At 40.7% G+C, this 23,291-nt stretch overlaps 1 protein-coding gene across 2 annotated transcripts in view; it reads right to left on the reverse strand.

The window, feature by feature from the left end:
• The window catches only part of sez6b (seizure related 6 homolog b), a 66,778-nt gene extending 51,319 nt beyond the window's left edge, over positions 1-15,459 (reverse strand). For both annotated transcript variants that reach the window (XM_047036611.1, XM_047036610.1), the window contains exon 1: positions 15,161-15,459. In XM_047036611.1, the coding sequence (XP_046892567.1) occupies positions 15,161-15,233 (73 nt within the window). In that variant the 5' untranslated portion in view covers positions 15,234-15,459. The remainder of the gene's footprint in view (positions 1-15,160) is intronic.
• Positions 15,460-23,291: the final 7,832 nt, after the last annotated feature.

The raw sequence follows: 23,291 nt of genomic DNA on the forward strand, positions 1-23,291 counted from the left end.
TTCCGGTTTCCCCCATGTCTCCACTAGTCACAAGAATGGTCATAACTTTTAATCAAAATAAGGTATTTCTAATCTGTCTTCTGTTCTACATTGCCCACAGACTTGTGGATATTCCACCTACTCAAAGTTTTTCTCTATCTTGTAATTAAAGTGGTGACAAATTCAGTTGTCTGATGAGGTATGGTGGATGGAGAAGTTTTTGTTAAAAATATCTACCTGAAACCACTTTGATAAAATATGATTTGCCTTAAGTAATCATATATTCATTGACATGATAAAAATCCCCTAGTTCTCCTCTTCAAGATGGTATAAACAGTTAAGGTGTATGATTTTATATGAAAATCCATAAAATATGAATATTAATATGCATATCATATTTCAACAGCATATGGAATGTTCGGAATTTTGTATTAGGCAGTAAAGGGTTAATTAGGTGGTGGTTGAGGTGGTTGGCATGCGTGTGTCGTGTACGTGTCATCAGGTCAGGGAGGTCCATTGGATATACAATACGGGGACAGTTGTGGAGTGCTTGTCTGGACGGTATGTTCCTGGCCCGAGGACGATCAATTCTGCACAGCAGCTCTCACAAAAGGGACACAGCACTGTTTATAAGTGAAGGAGGTTTTGGGTTGCATTTTTATGTTCCATTTAGAAGGTGTATTATTTGTGTGTGTGTGTCTTACAGAACATCAGGGATAGTAAAAGAAAACTGGCTCTGACTGCACCCTATTAGCAACTGTGAGGGCAGTTATTGCACCTTCCTAGTGTCTTTCAACTCAGCATGCTTCTTGTCACTTAATTACAATAATGGTTGCACCAAATAAAGGGATAGTAAAGGCAATGAAGACCAATTACACAGACATTAATCACATATACAAAAATGTAAAACTTGTCATATAATAGGATTTTGGCCAGTTTTCTTCTGTTCAGGAAATAACAACCCATATTTCTTACTGTAGATTCTAAAATGTAAGCTACTAGCAAGAATGGTAAATTATCCATTACAACCAGTTTAACCAGTCGTTCCCTCCTTGCTGAGCAGTGACTTGTTGAGCTTCTCTCTGGTTGGCTACACATACGATTCCTGAGCCTAGGGGGTGTTGGCTCCAGTGGTGCCTGATCTCATTACGGGCACTGAGAGCATCTTTCTTCCTGCAGCTGTCTGCTTCAAATATATCAGAATAACTGGCCTTTTCTTTCCTAGCCTAAGTACACCCAGACATTTCTACAGGCGAAGCTCCTCTGCAAATGTGGGTCTAACATAGGGATAGATGATGATTTCTGACAATCTTTGCCTCAACGATTAGGAGCTGTGTGGTCTGATTCATCTGACAGTTCAATGGGCTGCTCCACCCCCATTGTCTGCTTACCACTTCAAGACATACAATTTATGAAAGGGTTAGTTAACCAGAACAAATAATCTCCACACTGATTTTGTGTAGACTGTTGATTTATCAACATAAATATTGGACCAACAGTCATATTATTGGGAAGCTGTGTAGGTACTTTTAGCAACTGCAGTGAAAAAAATATGATTACTTCCCAATTCTACTCTGAAAGAAAAACAAAATAATTCCAACAAAACTACTGTATATTATGTGTGTGTGCACACACACTGGTATATCATATGTAGAGGGAGATTGTAGATCCATAGATTCTGTGAGAAATCTGGCGGGACTATTGAGCTGTGTTTAAGGCATTAAGTAAAGACCTCACTGATCCGTCTGCACGCAAAGATTTCCCTTAATTAAAGGGTGCTTGGAGCCGAGCAGGGGTCCCCTGAGAGAGTCCAGTCACACCGGCTCAAACAGGCAAGGGAAGCAGAAGTCACAGATCACTTTAAAGCTCATTAATACAGTCAGGCTATTTCACCAGCAGCTCCCTGGAGATTTAGAAAATACTTTGTAAGGCTGATATTCCCTAAATAATATTGCTACTAAATACCTGAAGTCTATGTGAAGTGTTGGCAAACCTCAAATGTCCTACCCCCCCCCCCCCCCCCCCCTCAAACCCTTACATGTACAATGTCACAACCATTTGGTACCTTTATAAATAACAATACAATGTGTCTAAACTATACTGAAACTAAGATAGTTTAACTAATGGCGAATTTTGCTCTGTAAATGTAGCAAACTGTCCACGCAGCAGTGGGGCTGCAAGTGAACATGCTGCAGGGCTTCAGAAAAAACACTCTATTGTCCTGCTGTCCAAAGCCAATGAGAAAGAGGTGAACTGAAGCTGGTTTTGGGTCTTTGAATGGGCAATCAGTCATGAGTCATGTGACGTAATCCTGGCCTCTAAGGTACAGAGCTACACCAAAGAGATATGGGCTCTTCTTCCTTCAAGCCCCCAGTGTGTGCCAATCCGCTTCCTGATCAGTTGTCAAGCTGGCTCTATGGGGAGGCCAATGAAACTGTCTGACCTTGAGTAGATTGAACTAACATGCCAGTAGAGGGGTGAGAGGGGATTTCACCTCCTAATGGAATGCTTTCCAGAGTGATAGCTCTGGGTAAGGCACCTCCCATCTGCACTCATAAAACTGAAAGACATTAGAGAATGGTCGATAACTCCCCCCATGGACAAACACAAGCACTGGAATTGCGCACGTACATGCACTACCACAAGAACATTCAACAGAGCGCACACACGCTCTTATACACAACCAGCCTAGCTTTGAAGGATTATTTCTGTAGAGACCTCTGGAGGGCCCATTTCATATTGGACCTGATGCCTTCTTCAAGGTTGCTTTCAGTCAAATGTAAATGGAGAAGAGTGACATCCGTTTTACCTTGGGAGCCCATGTTTCCTCTCCCTCCAATTCACTCAAGGCTGGCCCCTTAATGACAGAGAGAGCACTATGAGAGAATCCTCCATCACTGCTAATGTACTTGACAGAACCAATCAATATCACTGTGTAGTATGTTAGCTTGGTCAGGCACTCTTGCATGGAAAGATATGGGATGAGACTATAACTGTCTGAAACAAGGAGCAAACTCTCTCTGCCTCCCTCGTGTTAATGTAACAACCGCTAGACAGTGACAAAAAGAATTAATTTACGTTGTACGCTGTCAAGTCTTCTGACACCACTCCAATGTATTCATTAGTAATAGGTTCTAATACTCGCTAGACTGCTTGTCCAGCTACGGAAAGAAAATAATTTTGTGCACACTGTGCACATATTTCAGAAAGGCCTTAGAGGGTAACATGGTATTTCATCATTCAGCTAAATTAGCAAAACAGTATGGAAATAACACCACACCAAAATGGTCTCATTTTCCTTCAGTTCTTTGTGGCGTTTGCAACACTGAAACACACATGTATCCTGGGTCCTTTTTCCCGTCACAGTGGGCGGTGTTAAGTATGTGTCACAGTAGGATCAGGATGCACTCCTATCATCATGTAAAGACTCAACAAGTCTACAGAGCGATTTGAGGCGTTTTATAATTAATAAAGAAAATCACTTTGGTACTACTGTGAAGCATTAACATAGCTCCCTTGATCATCAAGATGTGAGCGATTACAATCCAGCACCCTCTTATAAACAAGCTCCAGTAGCCACATTAAAACTTTTTTTAGTTTAAAACACATTAAACTAAAAATTATGTTTTTAGTTATTTATGTGTCTGCTATGTCTAATGACTCCTCTGGCAGGGATTAAAGAGCACTGAAGAGAGGCGTATAGAGCTGACCTGCCTGCTTAACACAGTCTCCCCTGCAGGAAACCCTGTTTTACCATGACTGTAGGCCATTCCTTCTGAAGTACATGTGCAGTAATAGATGGGAAGTTTAGTAGCATTAACTGTGAGAATCCCAAGATCTGCTCTCTGCTGTTCACTCCCGACTATAATCTGTATATAAACACCCCATCAAAGGAAGTCAATGATACAATAATATTTTGATCCCCTGCTCTCAGACTTCACAACCTACAAGTGACCTTCAAACATTTACGATCCCAAAAGAAGACAATCTGATAGGGTTCTTCTAAGTATAGAATACAGTAAGCTCTAGATGAGTGCGCCATGAAAGCATGTATAAGTAACATAGAGTGCAACGATGCCTCCAGCTGTAAACACTGAACTACATAGAACTGATACACTAATTGGATTTTCCTGTCTCATGTCAGGACACTGTGTGTGTGGGAGTCAAATATGGGCACATAGCACTTACCAAGTCACTGCAAAAAAATAGCAAGAAAAGATTGAGTATGAACGCAAAGTTCTTAACCAGCAATCCCTTGTTTCTGTCACCCACCATTATGGAGAGAGTCAGCTATAGGTCATTCTGTGGTCTCCATCAACTGCCAGTTGTGTTTATGCAAACAATGACATAATGCACTTCAGCAGTTGATGAGCAGTTTCACATAATTCTCCAAACTAGTGCCAGAATAAAACTTTTGTAAGTATGGAAAGGGTAAACAGTGAAGAGGACAGAGTGGGACATCACAACTGTAAGTGTTGAAAAAACATATGGTTTGGTATGTGGATTATAATGGCAGTGTGCCCATGATTCTTAAAACACAACTACACCTGCCCTCTCACAGAGAGAGAGAGAGAGAGAGAGAGAGAGAGAGAGAGAGAGAGAGAGAGAGAGAGAGAGAGAGAGAGAGAGAGAGAGAGAGAGAGAGAGAGAGAGAGAGAGAGAGAGAGAGAGAGAGAGAGAGTAAGGTCCCTACATATACAGCTCCCTCTGCCGCCCCTCTTCACCTCTGCATGGAGGAGGAAGCAGCCTTTGATCTTGCTGCTGACCCGTACTGTCCCTGTTAGTAGCCCACTCCTCTTTGTAAACTCAGATCAATGGGGAGGCTTTTTCTTTTACCTTAAAAGGCACCTGGGCTGGGCCAGGAGAGTCTGGACACCGCATGTGTATCAGTGATATATCATGAGTTGGCTTTGCTTGGCCTTTGAAGCCTTTGTGATGATGCTCACTTCCCTACTGTTGTCCATTACTTTCCTCCGGATCTCCATGGTAACAATTCAAGGACTCTCTCTTTCTCTTTCAAGCAAATGGATGGAATTAGAGTACATATCAAATAAAAATCCGGTCTCTTGATCCCATTTTCAAGCCGTTTGGGCAACTAGATCAATAGTTTTCCAAACAGACACACAGACAGTTATGATCGCAAAATGTAAGAGCTACACACATCTGGAAAGGCTATGGAAACCTATGGTGCAGGAGAGATACAACACTGGTGATTTCAGAGTACTTTTTTCTCATCCTCATTGGGATTGAACAATGGAACAGGAACTGCAACACTGCTGCAAGCCAACAGCTGCATTCTGATTGGTGGTTAGTCTTTGTGTGTGTAGTTCTGAGCTACAGAGGGCACCAGCTGATGAAACAGGTCACAATAGAAACTGTCCAACTGTAATCCCCCCTTCCTTGTGCTCTGTCCATCACTTCAGAGCAATGAGCAATGGCTTACTAGGTGAAACAGATGATTGGGTGTGTTGTCTGTGTACTGGAAATGTAATGCTATGGCAATTTCATGGAGCGTTAATGGGTTTAGCTTGGCAATGAACCACAGAGGGTTAAAGGTTCCAATGCTGTCCAACTCTAAAGAGTGCGCAGGAGGCCAATGAGGCATGAGAAATGTACTAATTGCAGTTCATATGGCTGTGTAAAAACAGTAATTATGCCACTTCCTCACTTTTATCAGCACCAAGCTGGGACCATATGGGCCAACTGGAGTTTTAAAAAAAAACAAAAAAACAAAAGCACAACCAAAAACCTAGAAAATGTATTTAATACAGATGAAAATACCATGTATTACGAATTTCATTAATCAATAACAGTCTCCTCTGTATTTTTGCACACATACCTCTTTGCACAAACTAGGCTGATCCGGTCATGTGTTTTTGCCATAATATGCCTTAATTTAGCTTCTGGCCATAAAGAAGATATTTTAAGGACAATGATGGGAGACTGTTGAGTTTTTCCTTTCCTCAAACTGAAAGTTTCTGACCAGTGTGTTCTGTAAATGGAGACCTAACCCGAACCACAATAGTTAAATTCTTATGGATGGTTGACCATTGTGTATCAAAACAAAAGTTTCCAAGATACGTTTATAAGCACTGCTGGGCTTGCGTGTTATAGTTTCACCAACTGCTGTTTATTATTGGAAATATGACTGTGTGCAGATATTGACTAGAACATTCACACAGGTTAACATGAATGTTTCAGAAAGGAAAGCAAGAAAGTTCCAGAGCAAGGTCAGCGCTCTCACATTCCACCCACAGTCTGTGATAATCTCTTCCTCTATGTGAGGTCAGTAGGTGAAGGACTCCCCAGGGTGTGTGTATGTGTGTGTGCCTGTGCAAGTGAGCCTGGGTTTGTGTATGTGTTTCAGTGAGCTAGATCCCAATTGCTGGAGAGAGAGAAAGTGAGAGTTTGCCTCACCATACAGGATTGAGTGTGCGTGTACGTTTGTGTGCGCATGTGTGTGTCTGCAAAGGAGTAGAGCCACTTTCACTACAGGAGGCTTAATGCCATGGTGCAGGTCAGAGGCAAGGCTACGGTTAACGCTGCTTCAAATTGCCTTTCCTTCCAGATTCTCCTCTGTCAAGACTAGAGAGAGAAGTGAGGAGACCGGGTGACAGAGGTGGGGGGAATGGACAAGATAGTGAGCAAATGGGAATCTGAAAGCATGATAATGAAAAAAGGGCGAAAAAGACTTTTGTTCACCTATTTAAACTGAGTCACTGAATAGCCTTTCTCACATTTCCCTTCAGTCTTATTTGGTCTCAGAAAGAATGGGAGACTCTGCTTGCCTATGCCATATAATTCACCTGCCATATGTGAAATGTCCATAGGTTATTGCATGTAAAACAAAGAGTTCAAATCCTCAAGTACTTAAAAAAAAATAGTTTAGTGTCATATTCAAAATGTAAAAAATTTGATGAAAGTAATACACCACACCCTTAGTGCATTTTTGTGTGTTTACACATTTGTTCACAGTTGAAGTCCTTTAAAAAACAATACTACTTCACAAACAATGGGCCAAAGATAGCTGCATGGAATAATAGTAGCAGAAACATTTAATAAAACATTTCTTAGAATCCTTGGGTAAACATCTACTCCCTCTTTCTCTCTTATGTGCCTTTTCTGACAATCTTCACTGACTGACTTTCTCTCAAAGCCTCAATGCATGCATTGATTAAAAAGCCCATGGACGAATGTTATTTATGATGGTTTATGCAGTCGTCCACATAAATCACTGATAACATTATGTAAGGTTGAAATCATCATTGATTAATTGTGGGTCCATTATCTATAAATAGTTTAAAGTAGCATTTAAATGAACTCGATAAAGTGTTCTCCAACTTTTAATTGATAAGGGGTTTCTCCATCCTAAAACATATTTATTGCTTTGGATTTATATGGAGTCCAGTCCATTTCTCTTTTTCTTTATATGCAATGTAATCAAGAACAAGATTCTGCATCAAGGACTGAAGAAATATTCACTGAATGGAGTCTTTCATTGCTTTGGTGTGCATACAGTAAAGTGCAAAGCAGGATATTTCATTCTAAGAATGGTAAGTAATATGACTTTGCACACTGCTGCTGCTCTATGATCCATAAAGCATAGTTTCATTTTCCTCAGAGTCACAAAGGTACCGTTCATCCATGACACAGTATGTTTACAAGCAGCCACAATGAAGTCAAACACACCCTGACAGCGTCAATGAGGTTTAAATGGGTGTCTGCCTCGTGTCTGGCCTGCATATTGTCTTTGCTTGGATGCAGAAGGATCGCAGGTGAAACTTCAGTAAACGGGAAAGTCTAACATCTAAGTGAAGCTATAAGAAAGATGAAATATTGGCACATCAGTCTCTAAGTGAGATTGTTCATTGAAGGATGCAATCTGATGCAAATCCGACTCGGTGCACGTCGTCTTCAAAGCCTGATCTTCACACAGAACAGCCGTGAGAGAGCTTCTTCCATCGTGTCCACTTGAGATACTCTTAAATCAGAGTAGAGAGGTCTACGCCTCCAATTCTGACAGAGGTGAGGGCCAGCTGCAGCACGGTCAACACACTGGAAGTAGATTGCATTACGACTCGGTCACTGTGTGAAGAGAGCAGAGATTGAGGACAGACACATTGTTTAATGGAAGTTCTACTAGGGGAAAGCTGTGGGGCACAGGGATTAGTGAGCAGCTGGCCCAATTTCCCTGGGAGCTGAACTGCTCAGGCCCTGGATTTCTGGAGGGGAATCGGAGGTTGACTGCCTGCTATTGGTGCACAGTTGATTGGAGAGCCCCTTAGGTTCTAGGAAACCCAATGCTGGTCAAATATTTAATGTTTTTTGTAAGTAAAAAATACTTTCGTTATATGGGGATCAAGAAGGCATTTGAATGTTTATAAAAACAAAACCAATTAAAAAATGTTCAGCATAATTTATCTAATGCAAGACTCAAGTCCTGAAGATGTTCTAAAATTAAAATGTTTCCCCTCCAAGATATCACTAATATCAAGTCGTACATCAGACACGCTTGATTCCCACAGAATAAATTGTGTCCTTCTGGTAGAGCTGTGTGTGAGGTGGGGGTGGTGGAGGGGGAAGGGTTTAGTTGGTGTGACGTACTGCAAGGCCAAATAAAATTGCTGCTCTGCTGATGAGGCTTCTTAACTGGATGTGCTACGCCTGCCCAATTTCACCCTGCCCTTATGATTGATAACATGTCAGGCACCATTTATATATGGGTCCAGAGAGGCGTAACGTTTCCTTCAGCTCAGTACACTTCCATGTGCAGCGTCAATGTGCAGCAGAAAATGCAAGCAGAAAATGAGGACAATTAATTTGTCATTACTGTTGAATTAACATTTCCTCATAATGGTTTGATTAAAAGTGCATATTGAAATGCGATAAGAGCTCTTTCAAGTCAAAGGATTGCATACTCAGATCTGTTGAACTTGCGAGAAGTTACCATCTGGCATTCAATTTCCTCGAGATTAACCCTTACCACACAGCAAACCTGATATTAGATCATCCGTACAGTGCCAACTAAGCAAGTTTTAGCTTGCGCGGCGCATTGCTTTGACTGTTGGCATATTCTGGGGCATTCAGCATTTTGGAGGCTGAAAGGGCAAAGACATGTCCCCTCCAAAGTAATCAATATTTGAGATGGCATCTGTCAGCAGATGTCTTTAATAGAATGCATCTGGGCTCACAGTGGAAATATGGCTCTAAGGAAGAGCCAGCAGTGATGGTATTCATATTAAACCCAGATGCACCAAACTCGTACCCAACTTTTCACATAAATTAGCCACTATTCCAGGCAATACATTTCAACCCAGAGGTCACGTGCATTCAGAATTAGTTATCTGATATATGTTTTTTTTCGTTTGGCAAACTTCAAACATAAGGTTTCATTCCATTTTGTTATCAAATCCATTAACTATTAAAATAAGACACTTACAAACATTCATGCCTATTTAATAGGTGGAACTACACTTAACATAAAGTTCAACGTTAACGCCTCTAATGCTGAGGCATTTAGTTATTTCTGCAGTTTTACAGCTCAGAACCTTCAGCGTCGGTCTTTCTAGTGCTCAGTGTTCTGCAGCATTCCCCAACTGGCAACTCGGTAAAGGTAAATAACGACACTGCTGATTTCAGCCGACAGGATCCTGCGCCGTTTGCCTTAAATTTGCATTATTCATCTTTATTATCGCTGAGACAGGCCTCCGAGGATACTGACACTGGCGTCTCACATGGTCAGTTCATTACCTGCTCACTGTGACGGCACTACAGCCCTGAGAGCAGGGATATTTACGCTTCTCCATTCCTAACTTTATCTGTCAATCTGATAGGCCAATAGCGCTGATTAATAGAAAGAAACTGAACAGATTCATCATACACTTTATCCTATACTCATTTGCCTCCTAAAAAGCATACAACACATAAATGTGTGTATATATATGTTGCTTTTATATATATATTATACATGCACAATTTTGCATGCTTTAAAAATGATTAACGTTTTTCATTTACACGGCCTACAGTATAATAGCAGTTGAATGGGTAGTCAGCTAAAAGCAGATTTTTTGATTCTGCTTTCATTTCATGCTCAATGAGAGCAAATGGCTTGGCTAACTGAGCAAGCAAACATTATGAAACAGTGTGCTTGTCGAATGTTAAGTACAAAACATATGGTTACACACAATCCTTCAAGGAAGAACAGAGCACAGACAGCACCATGCAGATAAGCCTTCATGCCATTCAGAGAACCTACTGTACACATATGAATGAACTGCTGTTTATGTAAGTGTCTTTCATTTATAAGGGCTTTACCTATACGCATAAAATATGAGAGGAATTATAACCCTACAGTGGTGGTGGCCAGATTATAGAAGCATATTGACAGCTCCTAGATGATGTTATCAAGTCAGCACTTTCATTTTGGTTCTACATCCATTTTTCAAGTTTACAACTATGTCCTTACGAGACAACAAAAAAATGTATTTACCTACAAGCTTCTTTCATGAGAATCAGTTGTGGGATAACCATTTGGTGGGATAAAAGTAATTACAGTGCTAGCACAGCCTCCTGTAATCTCCATCTATGCACCCTTCTCAAATATGGCCTGGTTTTCAGAGAAACTCAAATGTTCTGGTGTACTCATTCCAATTGCAACAGATGCAAAGATAAGATACTGTTTTATTTAAAGTCCTCTGTTCCTTCATCCGTGTTAAGTGTTTACCTATTGCTTTGCAACCAGCTCAGACAGCACCAGTCCACCCATACTGATTAGGTGCCCTCTGGACAGGAGCTGGCTGTCTGGACAAAAAGAGAGGAGGGCTGGGGCTGTCAAAGGCCTAATGGTTCTGGAGAGGCCCTTAGCTCTGCATGTGTAGCAGACGCCAGCACCAATTAGCCAGGTGTACACAGGGTGCCAGTCCATGAGAGGAGATCGGACAGGGCCGATTCGCTGTGCTAACGTTTGCTTTCCTCTTATACGGCCGATCGATGAAGACAACGGAACTTGGGGAGAGAGAGAGAGAGAGAGAGAGAGAGAGAGAGAGAGAGAGAGAGAGAGAGAGAGAGAGAGAGAGAGAGAGAGAGAGAGAGAGAGAGAGAGAGAGAGAGAGAGAAAGAGAGAGAGAGAGACACATACAGAGACACAGAGACACAGAGACACAGAGACACAGAGACACAGAGACACAGAGACAGAGGTGAAATGAATGCTATGTTGCGTTAAAGAGACTATAAGCTGGTGGTGTGGTTATATCAGATTAATGACATGAAATGAGAATCACGTTTTGATGACGAGATAAGTTTAGATGGATTCTGATGTGGATGGATGGATATCACGAAGTGTTATTGAGCTAAAACCAATCAGACCAAATGGAGCCTCGCTCATCTTGGTATGGAATCATAAATGAAATCTCTGAGTGCCATATCCACACTTAAACACCTTACTAATGCGAATCATGATTTATACATGTTATGCAGTGAAGACATAAGTAAAAAGCATGTAGGCAGTCTTTGGACATTAAACTTTATGGCAGCCTCGATTGGTCATTGATTAATAATAAATACAACACCCTAGTCCCTGGAGAACATGTTGAGTGAAAGCTGTTCTATGACATCAGGGGTCAGTAACATGGCTGAGAGTGTTAATATGACTATGTTTTCACACAAGACCCTAGGGCAGTAATGGCATCAAAGGAAGGTTTGTTTGGAGGATGTTGAAGAAAAAGAGGGAATAGGTTGTTTGTTCAGTGAGGCTTCCTAAAAAAATGAATTTGAATTGAAATTCAAATAAGAAATAGCTCAAACAAGGCTGTAGGGTGACAGTGGACAGAATGAACCATGATTATATATAAAGATGGCAGTGTATATATTTCCCTCTCTTTTGTCACCGTGGAGAAATCCATCCCAGAGAGATGAAGATTTATAAAGCAAATAATCACCACCGTAGGAAAAACCTGTCCTGACTGACAGCAACTGGGGGTAAACACTTCACACGCTCTCTTGCTCGATTTACAGGTGATGCCAATGGAAAGAGACGAGAGGGGGGAGAAAATAAGAGCAATCCTCCCCCTCAGCACCACTTGGGATGTGTCAAGATTTATTTTGAATCAGAGGACCCTTTCCAGAGAGTGAGGAGGCGGATGTGTCTGAACAACACTCGTTTTCAATTGAGCACGTATGAAGGAAGCTCTGAAACAATTAGGACAGACTACCCACTGCTCTGAATAGTCCTTGATGAGAACGAGGCGCAAAAGGAGATTTATGTCTGATGGGTCAATCATGCATAAATCATGAAAAAAGTAGACATTCATCCCAAATCATAACACATCTTATCATAATTACAATAATATTAGCGCACAGCTTTTAATTTAAAAGAGAATAAAAGCCCTCATGCTGATTACTTCACATCAACGGGAACAATTGCTTTTTCTTCACTGGGAAGGTTGGAGTGGGGTGAGGTTCTTGCCTTATCACAGGGTCTCTCTCCATAATAATGAGTTCAATCTGGAAATGTTGTGAAAGGGACCCTCTGCAGCACTCAAGGCGAATGCTATCATGCAGGGGAGGAGGAAGGATGGCTCAGAAGGTCACTCACTTCAATTTGAAAATGTACAAGAACATAAATCTATGGAAACCCCTCTCACAGCCCACAATATAGACTAACCATTTTCTAGAGGGTTCCATGTCAGTGTCCTGCGAAAATGTCACATCTACATCCCAAACAACAGCGTGTCAAGGACAGCCGGCGTATGAAATATGATGTATGTGGTGTTTTAAGGCACCAAATAAATTCTAAATTCTCTGTCTTCATGATCTAGAAGACATTGGTTAATACACAAACCATTATGGCAGAATTTTCAATCTGAATAAATATTTATTGTAAAGAATAATGCTACAATGATTTTGTGATGATTTCATGCTCACAATGAGCGAATGAGGAAGCCAACTGTTTCCACGCACTGCACAATCACAGACAGAAAGAAAACAACTTCTATAATTGGAAAAGCATACTGTTGCTTACAGATTGTGGCATATTTAGGTCAAGCTTTCCTATGGATGTTTGACAAAATAAAACATAATAGGGAAAAAGGTTCTTAAAAATGGTAACATCACCCAAACCCTGGTAATAAAGTTTGACATTATTGAGGCGTTTGCTCCAATCTGACCAATCAAACCAACACAATGACTAACAGAAAAACCACACACATCCACGGACACACAAACATTGAACACAAAATAGGATGCATGTTATATTACAAGTGCCTCATGTAATGCATACAGGACTGATACACAGTGGTACTGTAAGTACATTTTATTTTAAAAACATGAACATTAACCGCAACTATGTTTTTAGACAGAAGCATAATTTCTGAGACTTCTGGATGAAGACTTTGCTTGCTAGCCTGTACAGCAGCCTCTCAGCCATGCTGACCTGTCACAAGACTCACTCTGGGATCATCAACGTACAGCTGCACCAGTACAGCATCTCCAGAGTGTTTACAGTATGACCCTCAGCCTGAGGAATTAAGAACAGGGGTGTTAATCACCAGCCTTCCCATGAAAATCTAACCATAAAAACCTGGGTGAAATAGCATAGCATGTGGTTGTCGCCCCATGTGGTTCACCACATGACAATCAACCACGACCAGTTGGGGAGGATGTAGGTGGGTCCCTCTGAGAGCTGCTGGGAGCTTGTAGGGGTTTTCCTAGCAGGGTTACTCCAGGGCTACTCCTGCATGGAAAACGTTGTTGGAAATGTTGGTTTGGATTCTGAAGAGACCAAGAGGGGCCAGGAATGGACAGTATTTCATTCTGATACTCATACGGTCCACTTAGGTGAGATCAAGGGAGGTCTGCTGTAAAACTGCAGCATTAATAGCAAACTCCCTCTACCTGTCATTTCAAGGGATAGCACCCTGCCCTGATTGGTAGAGCTGTTCTGGAAAAGCTCTTCTACTGCAATGAGACATTGTCTCATTGCATGGAGACAATGTCCCCCTTTAATATTTACATAGTACAAAACATCATACCTATGCTTTTGCAAGAACACTAGAATAAAACAGTGATGTGTAGAATTGGAACGGATTAATTTGAACCAAAGAAAGCCAGACTTATATAGATGATTTATGTATACCCACACACCATGTAAGTCAACACAGTCCACCAGAATGCTCTGTGTTAGGAAGTATGATTTACAGTCAAAAAGAGGGTTACAGATGGACAGCCCAAATTCAATCTGCTGACCCCATCCATATTTGACACTCTTATACAATATCATCAATTTATTATGAGCTCTGGCTTTTAGCTTACCAAGTCTCTCTGTGCTCAATTGTAATTGTTGGAGCCTCACATTAGCTTTATTGCTTTTAAAGGTGTACTGTACCTAAAGTATTACTTTGAATGCTCAAATGGAATGTGAGTTTTAAGGGAAAAGCCTTGTGAGAAGGACAAAAGGTGATGATAATTCAGTAATACCATAACTTTCACAGTACCCTCAATAGGATGAGGAATTCCGGAGGACAAAGAGCGGGACAGATTAAATGAAAGTGTTCAGAGACGTTTTTTGTTAAATTACCAAGACTGAAGATTTCTTATGCATCTGTATTCAGCATACCTTAGTCAATATAAATTGAATTGTAGTATAACAATTATTTTGGTTTGGAAACCATTGATGTTCATGTTAGTTGTTTTTAGATTATATTGCTGGCCTAGCCAATTTCACCTTGTTGTAATGGGACACATATAGACTATTAACAGAGTAATTATTTAATGTTTCAAAATATCGATAGTAACAGAGAATGATAGCAGTAGGTTAAATTAGATTTTTTGAAGTTTGAAATGTCACTGCAAAGTTGATTAAAATGTCTGACATAATTCCATGTTACAGAATTGACAAAGCCTAGAAAAAGTACTGTCTGAATAGCTTGCCTTCGAGAAGTCCTCTTTTTAGCTTAAAGTAATGCACTGTTTTTGCAACCATCGTCTCCACATCCCATTTTGTTTTGTCTAACACACGTAGAGGTGATCTAAAGGAGTTGTGTGACTTATTCATGAATTGAGATCCTCTTTAAGAACAAGAGCCAAACAACATCACCAAAACGGCACGAAAAAAGGAAGAGATGAATTGCTAGCAGAATCTGATGTAAGTGACCAAAAATCCAAACAATTGATAGGGCTATCTTACCTTTAGCACCTATATCCGTGACCACAGCAAGGAGAATCAACACAGTGCCAATGAAATTGCTTGAATTACTCATGTTTTCGTTGTTGGAGTCCTTAATAGGAGAAATAAATGTCCTTGGGATCAACACTTTTTCCTTGAAAAAATGAAAGGAAGAGCGGTCCGTCAGCCAGTTGCAGAGAGACTAAGGGTTTGCATACGCAGCACGGGATCTCCACGCGTTTGTTGACCAGTGTCCTGCTCTGTAAACTGTATAAGCTCAGCCCACTGTGACACTGGGCACAATTTTAAATGCTTGTGAAGCCGATTGCCCGTTGCGTGTACCGTTCGTTTTTAAAGACAGCGCGCAGCCTTCAATTCAGTACCACGGACAGCTCCTAGCGTTTGCTACTGGAACCACTTCAGCGTTTGCGAAAGTTTGAAGCAATAAGATTGGAGTGTTGTGAAATAAGGAGTGTGAAAGTGTGTAAATATACGTAAAACAATAGAGGGATTTGCAGTGACACGATTTAATAATAACAAACTGAAATAACAATTTAAACAGCCAAATCAACGAAATTAGTGTAAGAACAGGCAATCATTCTTATTGCGTCATTCCCTGTCACATAATCCTTAAAAAACACATGTATAAGTGGTCTACTATTGAAAAGGAAATGAGACTCAATGACCTCTTTGTGCCATGTTTGTTCCATGGAAAGAGCCAAATGTGCAAAAAAGGGATTGTGCTTATGAATCATACATAGACCAGATGAAGGGTATTATGGAAATATTATAGACATGTTAAGAGATGGTGCCAGGGCTAAGGCGTCACAAATGTTATGCATTGAATGCTTATGCACGTGTCCATCTGTGTGCTTCCTTTTGGAGTGTACTGTATTCATTTTGGTGGGAGAGTTGTTTTCCCCTCCTTGTTTACAGCTACACGCAGCCAGCAAAGGGTCTCCGATTCATTAACATTCAATGCTTTTCAATGACAGTGGAAGTTGGGGTTTGTTTTAAGCCTGTAATCAGTGTTAGAGCTTTATTTTCAAAGCTCTGGATATGTGTTTATTGTACTATGTGTGTGTGCGTATGTGTATGTGTGTGTGTGTGTGTGTGACAGGTGGCTGTAAAGCTTGGCTGATGTTTGTTCTGTTCTGGCTGAGAGGACACAGCTCGCTAAGCAGCAGAGGCTCGCTGACTCTGCAGGGGAGCGGCTGGTCTGGAGAAATGATCTAACTGTCTGTGTTTGCAGTACCAGTGCACCTTCCACTTCTGAGTCCCGTTCCCCATTGCCAAACATCACAACCATCCATTGTTACTTTCATCATGATATACAAACCTGCTCAGAGGCAATTATATATTAGGACAACATTCAAATCAAAAAACTATCTAGTGCCCCTTAGTTTTTATTCCATGCACGTATTATACTGTTGCTGACTATAGAGACTGGATTCCAGCTGCTCATTAACTCAAAGCAACCAAAACTTTGACTATATATGGTGTCCTACCCACTCTCTTCCATGGAATAAACAATTATGTAGGAGCAAGATACAGTCTTTAGCTGATTTTCATGCTTTCTTTGCTGTTGTTAGTTGTTTATTTGGATGTTTTTGAGTTATCAGTAACACAATAAATGACTGTTTGACAAACCGGAAACACATCTACCCACGGTCTTTCATCTGCATGCATCAAGACAATCTAGTAAACCAGTGAACAAAGGGGAAATTGGAAATGCTACTACAAATCACAATAGCAACAAGGTACTTCTTTGGGAGACAGGGAGAGCGTTTCCGAAAATATGGACTGCCACAATTTTGCTATCTGTGGTCACATGCATGTTTTATGACATGGGACACAACCTGGTTTGGACAACAAATGCAGAACAGAAAGAGTGAATGAGATGTATCACTATAATATATAATGCATGACTTTTCCCAATTTTATTTCAGCAGGAGAAAACCAGTCCTGAATCACAGCTCCCCTGCCACAGGGGCTTATTTGTCTTAATAAGCAAAAGTGTTCTCGCCAACTCTATTAGGCATTCTAGGCCCTGAATACATTTCAGCACCAAGGATAGATTAACCATCACTTCCTGATGAAGTTACTCTAGCTGCAAGGCCTGTCAGGCAGGACAAGGAAATAACAGGAGGGGGGGCAAGCCATCTAGGCAAGGTTCTATTCTCCACAGTGTATTATAAAAAATGGCAATTCACATTCATTCATTTACTAGCTTTTCTTTATGCCTCAACAGACATGGCTTCTTGTTTAATGGCAAAGGTTGTTCATCACCAGTACATTTTGGTGAAATTTATGTTTCATTTAAACCTGATAACATGGGGATCAATGGTGACACTAATCCAGGAATAAATGTATCTGAATTAAACACATATTTACAGATGATTCAAATACAGAAACCTTTTTTTTCATGAATTCCAACAATTAAAATCAGATGGAAAAAGCCGCAAATCAATTGTTGTTGCATCAACAACTCTGCAGTCTATCACAAAGGTATGCAGTTAAAATTACACTTGTGTTTTACAATGGAAGGATTGTTAATGTTCTCTCTCTCACTTGGTCAGCACATTACTACACCGTGACCACACGTCATATTATGCAAGTCATATTATGACCTGCATAGCCAGATTTCGCTACTGCCATTAGTTAGGAGAGATGCCTGCTCTAGGGTCCCTGATCCTGGGCTGGGAAAGGGAAGTCACAAGGCCTCAAACCCTAATCTCACATCCACAAAAATCTCCCAACATCCCCAGGGACACATTTGTCACCACTGGCCGGATATTTGTTCTACAGACGTGCGAATGCTTTGTCTCTCAGATAAATGCAAGGGGTGGCAAAAACCATTTAGCTTAGGGGAATGGAGAGCCTTGCACCATGGCGACACCTGTCCCAAAGAATAATTGTTTCACATGGTGACTCTGTGCTGTGTGACTGGCTCAAAAAAATAAAATAATAGGTTGAGAAAAAATAGAAACCTCTGAACCTGCAACTTCTTTGTAATTTTTTTTTGTTTCAGACAAATCCATTTTGTTTAATGTACTTATTTTGCATGGCCAACAGTTTCACGACCTCAACTCTGACACTTCATAAGTGCACATGTAAAGTACAATGGATGCTCACCTCCAGTGCATCCGTTTCCCCTGAAATCCTAAATGAGCATGGAAAAGAGAATCTGTTTACGATTCTTGTTTAATCAATATATAATTTGACAAGACAAATTATCAAGACACGTTCATACATTATACCCAGACCTATATCCCAAACACAAACTAAACTGCTACAGTCCCTGCTAATTATGTCTTACAGAATTGATACATTCTTCATCAGACATGAAGAAGTATCTCTATACAGAATACTATTATAAATATATTGTATATGTTATTTTTGGATAGTATTTCACATCTTGTAAAGCAGTTACCCGATGCATCAACAACATTGTTGCATTCACACTCTTCTTCCTCCCCCTTTCATATTCCCAATTGGGAGTTCATCTCCACAAGAGTCTTGGTATACAGCACACAACACAAAAATCTCATCTGCAACAACATGCTTCAGCTACATATTAAAGACAAAGGCCAAAGTTCACAGTTGACATTTTGGACCAGCCTATGGCATCATTCGGCACAGCAGGAAGACTCTGCTGTTCACTAACTGCTGCCCATCTTGTTGCACTTTCAGTTATACTTCCACTTTGGAAACTGAAACAGGCTGCGCTGAACTGTTTGCTTGACTGTCCTTAAGCACTAATGCACTAATACTGAAATAAGCCATGTAAGCAGGTACAGTGTACGTCTGGTCCCTTACATTCAGGTTTGATAAAATTAAGCTTCAAACTCTTGTAGATTACAGTTAATGTTTTATGGTTACAAAAATATATGAATCCTAAATCATGGGCTAGTGCATTACAATATTGTGTGAAAGGTTAGTGCTTTTATGTGCAAGTAACAACGTTATTGTAATTTAGTACCATACTATACTGTGATAGGATTTAACTGGGACTGGTCAACGTGATTAAATAAAGACTTCCAAGCTTCATAAATCAGGCAGGGACATACTGGTACCCTACCTTGGGTTCTGCCTTTTTCATGTGCCTGTGTGGGGAGTGGGGGGTTCCAGAGGGAGAGATATTGACATCTGTCTCACCCCTCCCCCAATTGAGACTCCAGCTACCATGATATGTGCAATTCAGTGCGGGTGATGGAGTGTGCAGCATTCCAGTATATATGTAATACATGCAGGTAATACTATTGGCTAATAAATATTTCAGATATGTATATACATCACACATGTTACATGAATATGTGTGTTTGTATGTGTGTGTTGTTTGTGTTTGTGCCTGCATTGATGTGCATAATCTTTATCTATGGTTTTTGAGGAAGACACCAGGAGACAGATTAACTGCTGGAGCTTTGCAGTCCTTTGTGAACAAAATAGCTAGTTACCCTTGCTTAAAGGGTCAGGAACGCTTCTCTGTCGATGCCTGATGTTGTAAGCAAAAACAACATTCACAAGACCACCTCCACAAACAGCAACAAAAGCTTTTATCCAGTTATTCACACTCCAGATGTAAAGGTTATCCCATTCTCCCTCAGTGGTCACAAATACAGTACTTGCACTCCAAAGAGCAGCCATCTGAATGGCTACCAATGACGCCGCAGCAAGGACGTTCCATCCAATCTTCACATAAATTTACTGGTTAAATGAGTTTACTAGAATGTAGAAACCATTGGGGATGACAATCACCGTATATAGGTCAGAAACCGTCCAGAGACATTCTTCTTGCCTTGTGTCCATTGCCTTATGAATCATCATAGGCACTAGGTCAACGAATAATATTCAAGATTTACTGAATACCTAATTCCCTAAACCGAAGTTCCTGGCAAAGCTCCTACCTGAAACTGCCTCAGTGAGCCAAGTAGAGAAAAGCACAAGCAATTTAATATTCACGAGTCTTCAGTTATTCATTAGACAGACCCGAGCATCCTCTGCTGTTGGTAAGGGCAATCATGAATATTTAAAAGAGGTACTTGATATTTAAACATGACTTGGAATAAATTGCTTGCAGTAAATGTCAGGTAAATAACACTAGAGTAGTACTTGACGTCTACCGATGCTGGCAGTTGTAATTATGTAGACCTCTAAAAAACATTTTAAAGGGAGTTTCTGTCAAAGATCAGGGTGACAATGTATCTATTATGTGGAAATCTACATAGCAAAAACAGAGAACATTCACAGGCATGACAGAGGTCACATTTGAGACATTTAACAGAAATCCTATAAGTCAAGCTATGCTACTTTCTAAAGACTGTGAGGCTCTACATAAAAAAATAAATGCCATGGCCTTCACACAAAAGTACATGTTTATGCAAAATGACTCAAAAACAGATGTTGACAATTTATTTTATTCATGAGTCACAAAAACCTGTACAGCATCATTTTTTTTCCATTCATAGTTCCTGATGTTGAGACATGGTAATGCTTGCTAGGACATCCTGACTCAGCAGTGTGTATACTGCTGCAGAGCAGCGGTCTTTTAAAGCAAAAAGGCACCCCGTTCATCATATTGTGGGCGGGGGGAGGCAGAATTGCTGGGCCTCAGCAGCAATCCTTTGCCATGTGCTCCAAGGGAATAAACTTTCCCTGCTGGCAGATGGTGACTTCAGTGTCCCAGTAAGGCTCACCAGTCATAAACAACACACGGATGGCTCAATCCCACCCTTTGGGGAGTTTAGTTTACAACACGCTGGGCTGCAAACAAATCCTGTGGACACCCTCAACATGCAAGTATATAACTCCATAGTGTATGGGCAGGAAACACAGATTCCTACATTTAAAACACAGTCAGAAAACCAAGCTACAGACATAGGTCTGGTCTGTGGTAGGTTTGCCTCTAACGAGTCAGAGGAGCTGAGATCAAAGGATCTACACTAACGAGAGGTTAACTGGTGCATGTCTGGCTGCCTACAGTTCTTTGGTCTTTATGATAAAACTAAGACAAGCAGATACAACTGCTATATTGCAGGGCAAACATAATTGAGAAGACCTTTCCATAATATAGCTCCAGGAGAGGGAAATGTTGAGGTCACCTGAGGTCCAGGCATTGAGCATAGGGGTTAACCTTAATTGGGAAAATTAGATTTTTTTACAGTTCGTTTTGTCAAATTTTAAATAACAAAGCCAACACAAGTAATTAAAATACAAATAATTTGATGAATGAAATGCCCTTTCTGAAAAGTGTATCAATGACAAAGGGGTTGAGGTTTACAGTAAATGTACGGGTTCAAAACAGCAAAATAATCTAAATAAAATAGGGTCCGGTGAGATTGTTTCAGCCATTTTAGAATTGATGCTGTGAGACGTGACCACCATCAGGTGTGTCTGCTATGAAAAGGATGGATGTGGGCTCTCTGGTTAATGTAGTGTGATATAGCAGGACAGGGGCTGTGAGGAGGCTCACACTTCATTTGTGTGTGACAGGCCAGAACGGTGGGGTGTGTGACCGGCTGACCCTCTCCAGGCCTGACATACCACAAGAAGCATCTGCTATGCCTGCTGTCCACAGACCCCTGTGTTACATGCAGGAACACAGCTACAGTAAAGCCAAACCCCTATAGCAAAACTATACTACTTTTAGTACCTTTACATAGGGCAGATGTTTTCTCAAGCTGTAAGAGTACAAATAATACATACTGCCATGGCTCTTTTTTTAAAAGGTGTCTGGAAAGTCTACAGGTGTAGTAACTATTTTAAACAAAGGTTTGTATATGGCACAGATTTGCCTTTGGTTAAGAGATAGTCTAGTATGGTATTTTTACTTAGGTGGAACACTTAAAACATTTTAGGTTGGTCCACCTTCCATTGGTTAGGTTGTTCATCTGGATTTTGAGAAATATTGTATGTTTTTGATTCAAACTTCTCTACAATGTTATTCAACTAGTTTGAGTTTCAGAGGAGATTCTGACTCATCGGACCACATAGTTTTTTATTGTCCTGTCAGAGGTCGGTGGGGATGAGCTATCTATGCGCTGATCGATTGCAAATGAGACTCATTCAGAGATGTTCTGCCTGTCCACACATAGGGAGGGAGAAATCAAGGGGATGCCTGAGTCTCTCACACAGCAAAGATAAAGACCCATTCTGAGCTGTGCAGAACAGGCTAAATAGGTTTTTAGGAATGCAAAAAACATAACTGCAATGCACATGGCCAAATTAACAAGAGGGGAAGACTATAGAATAATACTTAATGCCAGATGTATGTCTAATTAATAGTAATACAAATTGTTATTTTTCCTTCAAATTGTTATAACTGCTACTGGTATTTGTGGTACTTGTGGTATGTTTTAGATGTAGCCTAGCCGAATATTAAAATAAATAAAAAGCACAATGTGGACAGACAGGCCCTGGACGTTTAGAGACGAGTGGAGCGATTCGTAGGGCTGCCAACTGACGAGTTTTAACGGGTGTTGCTGTTCACAACGTTAGTCTTAAGTACGGTGTTCATTTTAGGACATCCTCAGACTCAAACGAAAAGGCGTCAAGTCTCAGAACAAACGGCTTCAGTCTCAGAAAAACCTCTGTCATTCTCAGACAAAACGTCCTCAAACTAAACGCCGTCAGAAAAACATATTTCATTCTCAGACCATAGACAATGTCTATGCTTAAGACTACTTGGTTGGTGTTGCCTTCTCGTGAGAAATACAATGTGTGGCGTAAAGGTTGAAATGCGTGTCTCACGGCCAATGCGTGAGAGTTGGCAGCCCTGCATTCCAGTTCCCTGTTCCTCAACAGTCTTTTGCGTTCTTTGGACTGTGTTGGAAAGTAGAGACAGGGTCGTCTCCAATAGCCTGACGTTGTCATACTCATAATTCTAGTCAGAATATGAGTCTGAGAACTCTCCGTTGGGCTTTGACTACAGGGCGTGTTTCAAACGAGCCTGGAAAACAAATGCCTCTTAGCTCAATTGGATAAATCTACAACCAATCAGAGCAACAGAGTATGTGACGTGTGTTAAGCGCCGCATAGTTGTTGTCAACAGAACTAAACTGAAAGGCAGCTAAATCTTTACTGACTAAACTGCAAGCAGACTTGAAGTATGCTTGAACAATGAATACAAACGATTTTTGCCGGTGTTGTAAAA

The sequence above is a fragment of the Hypomesus transpacificus genome, chromosome 15 (assembly GCF_021917145.1).
Source record: "Hypomesus transpacificus isolate Combined female chromosome 15, fHypTra1, whole genome shotgun sequence".
Classification (NCBI taxonomy): domain Eukaryota; kingdom Metazoa; phylum Chordata; class Actinopteri; order Osmeriformes; family Osmeridae; genus Hypomesus; species Hypomesus transpacificus.